The 8,865-nt window shown below is 57.6% G+C and overlaps 1 protein-coding gene across 1 annotated transcript; it reads right to left on the bottom strand.

Annotated features, from left to right (window-relative positions):
* Positions 1–4,386: 4,386 nt before the first annotated feature.
* LOC108313345 (serine/arginine repetitive matrix protein 1-like) lies at positions 4,387–5,539 on the bottom strand. The gene has a single exon (XM_037743138.1). The coding sequence runs from the start codon at positions 5,365–5,367 to the stop codon at positions 4,546–4,548; it is 822 nt and encodes a 273-aa protein (XP_037599066.1). The 5' UTR covers positions 5,368–5,539; the 3' UTR covers positions 4,387–4,545.
* Positions 5,540–8,865: the final 3,326 nt, after the last annotated feature.

Raw genomic sequence — 8,865 nt, 5'->3', positions numbered from 1 at the left:
GCCTCCCAAAGCGCTGGGATTACAGGCATGAGCCACCGCACCCGGCCTGCAGACTAACTTATTTACACTCTGATGTTGCTAGCATGCCCTCACCTAGAAGAAAATGGCCCTTTCCAAAGGTGGCCCTTTTCACCTCTGCTTCTGGGCCTCTCTAGAGAGGCCTCACGTGTTTCTCTCTGAAACCCCGAGACTAAGGCAGGGCCTGCATTGCCCCATAAAACCTGACCTCAAGTACCTCTGAATGCAGATAATGGGTGTGATTGCTGGTAGAGCCAATCCAGCAAGAGACCCATGAGCCAAGATCACCTCTGCCTGGGGTCCTGTCCTGCTTCCTGGGAGGTTCTAGAAAGAGTCAGAGCCTTGCTGGGAGGGGGAAACATGCATCTTATTCATTTATACTTTTCAGAAACAGGGTACTACTCTGTTGCTCAGGCCTAGTGCAGCAGTAGTCATAGCTCACTGCAGCCTCAACCTCCTGGGTTCAAGCGATCCCCCCACCTCAGCCTCCTGAGCAGCTGGCACTAGAGGTGCACACCACCACAGCTGACTGATTTTTCTTTCTTTCTTTCTTTTTTTTTTAACTTTTTCTTTTTTTGCTTTTTTTCTTTTTTTTAAGATGGGGTTTCACCATGTTGGTCAGGCTGGTCTTGAACTCTTGACCTCAGGTGATCCGCCCACCTTGGCCTCCAAAGTGCTTGGATTACAGGCGTGAGCCACCACGCCCGGCCTGACTTTTTTTTTTTTTCTTAGAAATGGGATCTCACTGTATTGCCCAGGCTGGTCTCAAATTCCCAGCCTCATGCAATCCTCCCACCTCAGCCTCCCAAAGGGCTGGAACTGCAGGTGTGAGCCATTGTACCCGGCCACATGCATCCCAGAAAACCAAAGCATCTTTAATCCAGAATGACTGGGGCGTGGGAAGCTCTGAGGAAGCAACTCAGCCGGGCATGGTGCCTCACGCCTGTAATCTCAGCACTTTGGGAGGCCGAGGCAGGCGGATCACTGGAGGCCAGGAGTTCAAGACCACCCTGGCCAACATGGCGAAACCCCATCTCTACTAAAAATACAAAAAGTACCCAGGCGTGGTGGCACACTCCTGTAATCCCAGCTACTCGGGAGGCTGAGACAGGAGAATCACTTGAACCCGGGAGGCAGAGATTCCGGTGAGCCGAGATTGGGCGACCACACTCCAGCCTGGGTGACAGAGCGGGACTATGTCTCAAAAAAGAAAAAAAAAAAGGCAACTCAAAGAAAAACGACCTGTAGTACTGGTTAATTAACACTTATGGGTGCTTACTATGTGCCAGGGCCTATCCAAAATCCTTTAGAAATGTGATCCCTTTCATTTCTCATATCAGCAGTATGAGAGAAGAGGTGCTTATCAGCCTCATTTTACAGATGAGGAGACTGAGACTCAGAAAAGTCAAATAACTTCTAATGCCACCCAGGCAGTCTAGCTTCAGAAACCATGGTTTTCGTCAGTGTTTGCAAACCTTTCTGTTCTCACAGCAAGAAACACATTCTACGTCAGTTCCCAGCGTACACATACATATCTGCATATAATTGAAACTGAGTCGAAACCCAATCATGCTCGGCATGGCCAACACACTCACCTGTTTTCTGTCCTATCCCGTCCCATTAAACAGCTGCATTCCTCAAGCAGTATGTACAGAACACTGAATACGTGTGAGGCACTGTTGCGGCCTTGGGGGCTACGGCCAATGAAAGAGGGAAAAATCCCTGCCCGCCTGGAGCTTGCATTTCACTGGAGTGAGGCGGTGAGTTAAGATCCACGTGAAAATTGTAGCACCTAAGGTTGTAATTTGGGGAATGCTGCAGAGAAAAACGCAGCAGCAAAGGGCAAGGGTGGTGGCGGGAGACCTCCCGGCTGCTTTAGTTGCCGACCACACTCATTTCAGTGAGTGTCACCGCAGCGTGAAAACCCTGCCCTTGATTGCTACACTCTAGTGCCTCCCTGTATGCTTGAAGGCTCTTTCTCCCAGCTTGTGTGCATGTGCACACATGTATGTGGCAGTGTGCACACACATATGTGTGCAGGTGTGCGTATCTGTGTGCGTGCATGTATGTGGCAGCGTGCACATGTATACATAAGTATGCAGGCGTGTGTGTGCATGTATGTGGCAGTGTGCACACATATGTGTGCAGGTGTGCGTATGTGTGTGCATGCATGTATGTGGCAGTGTGCACATGTATATATGTGTGCAGGTGTGCATATATGTGCGCATGCATGTACGTGGCAGTGTGCACATGTATATATGTTTGCAGGTGTGTGCGTGTGCGTGCATGTATGTGGCAGTGTGCACATGTATATATGTGTGCAGGTGTGCGTATGTGTGTGCATGCATGTATGTGGCAGTGTGCACATGTATAAATGTGTGCAGGTGTGTGTGTGCATGCATGTGGCAGTGTGCACATGTATAAATGTGTGCAGGTGTGTGTGTGCATGTATGTGGCAGTGTGCACATGTATATGTATGTGTGCAGGTGTGTGTGCATGTATGTGGCAGTGTGCACATGTATATGTGTGTGTGCAGCTGTGTGTGCCTGCATGTATGCATGTGACAGTGTGCACATGTATATGTATGTGTGCAGGCAAGTGAGCATGTGTGTGTGTGTGTGCATGTAACCATGTGTGAGCCCACCCCCACTCTCTTCACTGAAGAGGCTTTGGAGATGGGACGCAGAACCCACACATGTGGCTGTGCAGTTTCTCTACAGGAGCTTGCCCTATAGAGGGGCTGGAACGGTGCCTGAAATACAGCCCAGGCCTCACTGGCCAAAGCCACGAGTGCCAGACATGTGCCCTGGCATGAGTCTTTAGTCCAGAGGAATGAGACTCTTATCATTGGTCCACCCGGAGGGGAGCACGCTTTGCAATTCCCAGGGGCAGCGCCGATTCCTAACTGGCATCAAGGCGCCCTATGTGCTCCAGTGTCCTATGGGAGACAAGACGCCTCACAGAAATAAACATCACCCCCTGGGGAAACTCCAGTGCGCCGAGCTCACTGGGCAGGGTGACGGATGTGGGTCTAGGGGGATGGGATTGGAGCCAGCTCTGAAGCACCGGGGGCCTCAGGGAGCCTCCATTGAGGGCATTTGGAACTTGGCACTAGAGTGAAAGCTTCAGGCTCTTCCCTTACGTTAAAGAGACATATAAAAATGTTACTAGCACAGGCGGCAAAAGGATGACCTATTGGAAATGCAGCCAATCTTTGCTAATGAATTAGTGTAATTGATCAAAACAGATGACCTGATGGGCCTTCCAAATGCGCTTTTAGCAAACTGGACGGTTTTTCATTCAAATGCAAACTCGCCCAGAGAAAATCAAATAATGGAGATTTTGGAACAATCCCAGCATCAGTGATTTTTTTCTCCTCCTTCACTGAGCAGGAAGACATCTAAAATTCCTGCAGCTTGACCCAACCAGACGCCACCAGTGTCCTGCCTTCTGCGTGGCTGAGGAGACTCTGACCGTTCCCAGATGCAGCAAGGGGCAGTCACGCCACCCCACATCCCGCCTGAGTTTCCTCCTCGGCCCCATTCCCACTCCCTGACCTACGAAGAGCCGCCGGGCGCTCAGTTCCCTGCCATCACGCATTCATTCAGGCATTGTTCGCTGAGCTTTCGCTGTTTCAAGGCCCTGTGGGTGCGACCAGAAGGGGGTTCAAAGACGACCGAGACCAGGCCCTGTCCTCAGAAGAGGGCAGATGTGGCAGGAGGCCCCGGGAAGGCCTCAGCTCACCCCAGCCAGCACGTCATCCTCCTGAGCTTCAGTTTCCTCTTTTATCAAATGCGGGCACTAGACATGATCTCCCGGCGCCGGGCGAGCTGGAAACTAGACGGTTCTAAGCCTTCCCCTTCCTCTCACGCTCCCAGGCTCCTAGAAAGCCGACAGGCCGCGTGGGCTCCTAAGACAACGCGTCCGCCAAGGGGGGCTGGCGAGGGTCAGGGAGCTTCCCTGTGCGGAGCTGTGAAGCTTCCCACGCACAGAGCAGCCTGGAGAAGATGAGGCACAGGTTCAGAAACCCGAGGGGGAAGAGTTCAGCTTCTACAAGCGGGAAACCAGAGCTCAGAAAGAGTCAGGAGTGTCTGGAAGTCGGAAGCCGCTGGCGCGGGTGGGGAGAAGGATCCACATTCAGGGCGGCTGGGAGGGATCTGGACCGCGGGGCGCGGCGGGCTGCAGGGACTGGGGTGTCCGGACCAGGGGGAGGGCTGCAGGGACGGGGGTGTCTGGACTGGGGGACGGGCTGCAGGGTGTCCGGACCCGGGGGCGGGGCGGGCTGCAGGGACGGGGCGAGTGTTGTAGCGCCCAGAGCCAAAGGGCCGAGGCCTGGGCGAAGGTTCCTCCCACGGGCTGGTCCCACGCCCCATTTCATTATTGGTGCCGCTGCCGCGAGGCTAATTTCCACAGAGTCACCCGCGCTGAGCATCGCTGCGCACTTTTTTTCTAAGTTCCACAAGTGGCTTTGGGGTAAACAGGCGCATCTCATCCGCCTTCCCGCCCGTCCCAGCCCCGACCTTGAGGTTAAACAGGGCCACGAAGTCTGCCAGGGAGGGGCGTCAGCGGCCCAGGGGGTGGGGTGGGGGGCGCGGCGGGTCTAGAGAGGGGCGCGCGGGGTCTGGGGGGTCTGGCGGGGCACCCACCTGCGGAGAAGCGGTCCTCGCGGTCGGAGCTGTGGTGGCTGCCGTCGCTGTCCCTCTCCGGCGAGCTGTGGGCGGGCGAGTCCCGCTCGGGCGCCCGCAGGAACCTGCGGCGTCTCCACGGGGGCAGGTGGTCGCGGGCCCCGCGCCTGGGGGGCTCCTCCGCCTCGGCCTCCAGCTGCTCTAGGTCGGGGCTCCCGCGCGGGGGTCTCGGCGCCCGTGGGATCAGGGGCGTCCCGCGGTGGGGGCTGCTCTCGCGCCCCGGCCTCTCCTCCGCCTCGTCCCCCCGCATCCGGAACCGGCAAGGGGCAGTCAGCCAGGGGCCGAGCGCGAACTCCTCGTTCGGATCCAGCGTCTCCGAGTCGCCACCGGCGCCCGCCTTGTCCTCCCGGGCGCGGAACCGCAGCGGTGGCTGCAGCAGCTGCTGGTGGACTGCGGCGGCCCAGCTCCTTCCCGCGCGGGGGACTGCGGCCTCAGGGTCCCGGGGGTCTCCGGCCGCCGCGGGCCCCTCCGCGGCCAGCAGCGCGCGCAGGTGCGAGGCCTTGAAGCGCTCCTGGGCCAGCACCTGTTGCAGCCGCGCCAGGTTGAGGCTGCAGCGCTCCAGCTCCCGCTCCACGTCCCGCGCCGTCTCCAGCCGCAGCGCCGGCGCCTCCGCCCCGGGGAACTGGGCCCGCCACAGCCGCTCGAACGCGCGCGGGTCCCACATGCTCCGCCCGCGGCCCCAGCCCGAGACCCGGGAGAAACCGAGTTCCTTCCGCTCTCCCGCCCGTTCCCTTCTTCGTCTGCTGCGGCCGCTTCTGGGTTTCGCCTCCCTGACGTCAGCGGCTCCCCGCGGCGGGGGCGGGCGCCTGGGGGACCAAGACCCGCCCCGGGCATCCCCCGCCAGCTCCAGCCTCGGGGCCGCGACGGGGAGCGGGGGACGGGTAGGGCGGAGCTGTGGGGCCGCCTCGAGTCACGCCTTCACCCCTCCCCCACGCCTGGCGCTGCCCGCCCCGCCCCATGTCCACCACGACCCATGTCCACCCCGGCCCATGTCCACCCCGGGCCCATGTCCACCTGCGACCATGTCCACCCCCCGACCATGTCCATCCGCGACCATGTCCACCCCAGCCCATGTCCACCCCGACCCATGTCCACCCCGGGCCCATGTCCACCCCCGACCCATGTCCACCCCGGCCCATGTCCACCCCGGGCCTATGTCCACCCCGACCCACGTCCACCTCGGCCTATGTCCACCCCCGACCCATGTCCACCCCGGGCCCATGTCCACCCGCGACCATGTCCACCCCGGGCCCATGTCCACCCCTGACCCATGTCCACCCCGGCCCTGTGTCCATCCCGGGCCATGTCCACCCCGACCCTGTGTCCACCCCGGGCCCGTGTCCACCCCGGGCCTGTGTCCCCTCCACCCGTGTCCACCCAGGACCCCCTGCCCGCCCTGCTGCCCTCCAACCCCGACCCCTGACCACCCAAACCTGTGTCCACCCAGGACCTCTGGCCACCCCATCCCTGCACCCGAGCATGGCATCGCCTGCTGGGTGGGAGGAAGACGTGGGGACTGAAGGCGGCGTGGCTCGTCGCCCTGCGCGGGATTGATGATTGATTTTGTCCTTTGAGGCAAGGCCTTGCTCTATGGTCCAGGCTGGAGCACAGTGTCGGATCTTGCCTTGAACTAACTTGACTACTCTCTGAACAGTTTAATCCGAATCCGGGGAAAACGCTTTGGAGTTTGTGTTTTGTTTTTGTTGGCCCCAGTCAGCCTTCTCTCCTCTTCTCACTAAAGCTTTTCCAGGGGAAAAACAGTCAAAGGTGACAGCTCCAAGCAGCTGTGCTGGAGGCGCCGGGGCCTCGAAGCTGTACTCCCGGGTCCAGCAGTGACCGAGTCCCATGGGGCTGCAGGGGCCTCGGCCTGGTGGGGCCCCAAGGGGGTGTGTGTCTATGAGGACCCTCCACTCCCCCTCCTCTTTTCAGCCTGCACCTTCCCCTGGGGAGGACCAAAAAGAGGAGCTGGAGAGGGGCCCTGGGGATGGGTGGGGACGCCCACGTGGCCCTCCCTCCGCACCTGGCTGAACAACACTTCCCAGTTCTTTTCCAGGGTTGAGGTGAGGTCCCACTGCCTGCGGAGAGAGGCCTGATAATCATTTCATGCTTTCGGAAAGAGGGGACACCTTATCAATGATTCATGTTTCCTTCATTTTAAGGATGAGGAAATTGGTCTAAGAGGCGAAGTGACTTGGCAGCTGGAAGTTCCTCCGCCCCACAGCGCCCTTTGGGGACTGGAGCTCAACTCAGCCACCTTCTCCGCAGCCCCTGCCAACCACCCACCCACCTCTCACCTGACCATCGGAGAGGCCGTCCTGCTCCCACTTTCCACCCCCTTCAGTCCATCCCTCAAGGCCACAAGGAAGACGTGCCTTACCCACAAATATGCCACGTGTTTGCTCCAAGCCCTTTTCTGGCTCCCCGTCAGCTACAGGGTGGAGTCCAGACTGCTGGCATGACACAGGAGGCCCTCCCACACTCGGCTCTGCCCCCCTCGCCTTCTTCCTATAATTCAGCCTTACCAGCTCAAAGCTGGCCCCGAAGACCTCACACTCTTTTTTTCTTCATTGGAACTTCTAATCTCTCCCTATGCACTTGCAAAAGTCCCCGCTGCCTGGGGCTCTCCCCTCTGACGGCCATTTCAGCCCCTCCTCTGCCTTGTTTGTCTCAGCACTGGATCTCGTGATCCTTTATCTTTGTTGGCCCTTGTTCCACTTTTTTGGTTTTTTTTCCTGTAGAGAGGCACCAGCTTCTCCACCTCATCCCGGTCCTGAACCGGCAGGGAGCCATGAACAAGTGCATTGAGTTTCTCCTGCAAATCCACCACCTTGGCCCGGCCAGGCTCGGTGGCTCACGCCTGTCATCCCAGCACTTTGGGAGGATGAGGCGGGTGGACCACCTGAGGTCAGGAGTTCAAGACCAGCCTGGCCAACATGATGAAACCCCATCTCTACTAAAACTACAAAAATTAGCCAGGCGTGGTGGCGGGCGCCTGTAATCCCAGCTGCTCTCGGGGGAGGCTGAGCCAGAAGAATCACTGGAACCCAAGAGGCCAAGATTGCAATGAGCTGAGATGGCACCACTGCACTCCAACCTGGCTGACAGAGTGAGACCCCGTCTCAAAAAATACAAAAAACAAACCCACTATCTCAAAGTTGTGTTCACTGCTGTTGCCCCCATCATCTCATGTGGTCCAGGCTCATCTTGAACTCCTGGGCTCAAGTAATCCACTCACCTCTGCCTCCCAAAATACTGGGATGAGCCACTGGAGCAGGAACCACTGGAGCAGGAGCCACTGGAGCAGGAGCTACTGGAGGGTGAACCACTGGAGCATGAGCCACTGGGGCTGTTCCACCTGCAGGGCAGTGGCACAATCACGCTCACTGCAGCCTTGACCTCCTGGGCTCAAGCCATCCTCCCTCCTCAGCCTGCGGAGTAGCTGGAACCACAGGCATGTGCCACCATGCCTGGCCAATGTTTGTATTTTTTGTAGAGATGGGGGATCTCACTGTGTTGCCCAGGCTGGCGTGGAACTCCTGAACTCCAGCAGTCATCCTGCCCTGGCCTCTCACTGTGCTGGGATTGCAGGCGTGAGCCACCACATCAGACCCCGCTGCATTAGAGTTCCTAGTGAAACTGTGTCTCCCCTACCCTAAGAGCCCCTCAAGGGCAGAGACTGTGTCTTTTTTCATTTTTGTGTTCCTGGTCCTTCTTGCAGAGCATGATATGGAGCTAACTGAAAATTGTGGAAGGAAAGAAGTGGATACATGAATAAGGAGCAGGCCGATGAACATCCCCCACCGGCTGGGCTTCTCCTGTCCCAAATCACTGCTGAGGGGCACACGTGCTTCTCACACGTCAACTTTAAGAAAGAATTTCCTTTCTTGCCAAAGTCTATGTTGACTCATTTTACTAATATCCCTCTTCCTTGTTTTCTTTGTTTTAAATTTGTTGTGTGCTGGCATGAGTCATCAGTGTTTGTCTTCATACCAGACTGCTACAGAGGAATGGATTTTTTTTTTTTTTTTTTTTTTAGACAGAGTCTCACTTTGTCGCCCAGGCTGGAGTGCAATGGCACGATCTCAGCTCACTGCAACCTCCACCTGCCGGGATCAAGTGATTCTCCTGCCTCAGCCTCCCAAGTAGCTGGGACTACAGACAT

Source organism: Cebus imitator, unplaced genomic scaffold (genome assembly GCF_001604975.1).
Source record: "Cebus imitator isolate Cc_AM_T3 unplaced genomic scaffold, Cebus_imitator-1.0 Scaffold136, whole genome shotgun sequence".
Lineage (NCBI taxonomy): Eukaryota > Metazoa > Chordata > Mammalia > Primates > Cebidae > Cebus > Cebus imitator.
Note: the sequence above shows the minus strand (reverse complement) of the source record. Positions and strands in the feature narration are given on the sequence as shown.

Bases quoted from the DNA above. Each gene is read 5' to 3' on its own strand.
- LOC108313345 (XM_037743138.1), bottom strand. From the start codon at position 5,367: ATGTGGGACCCGCGCGCGTTCGAGCGGCTGTGGCGGGCCCAGTTCCCC.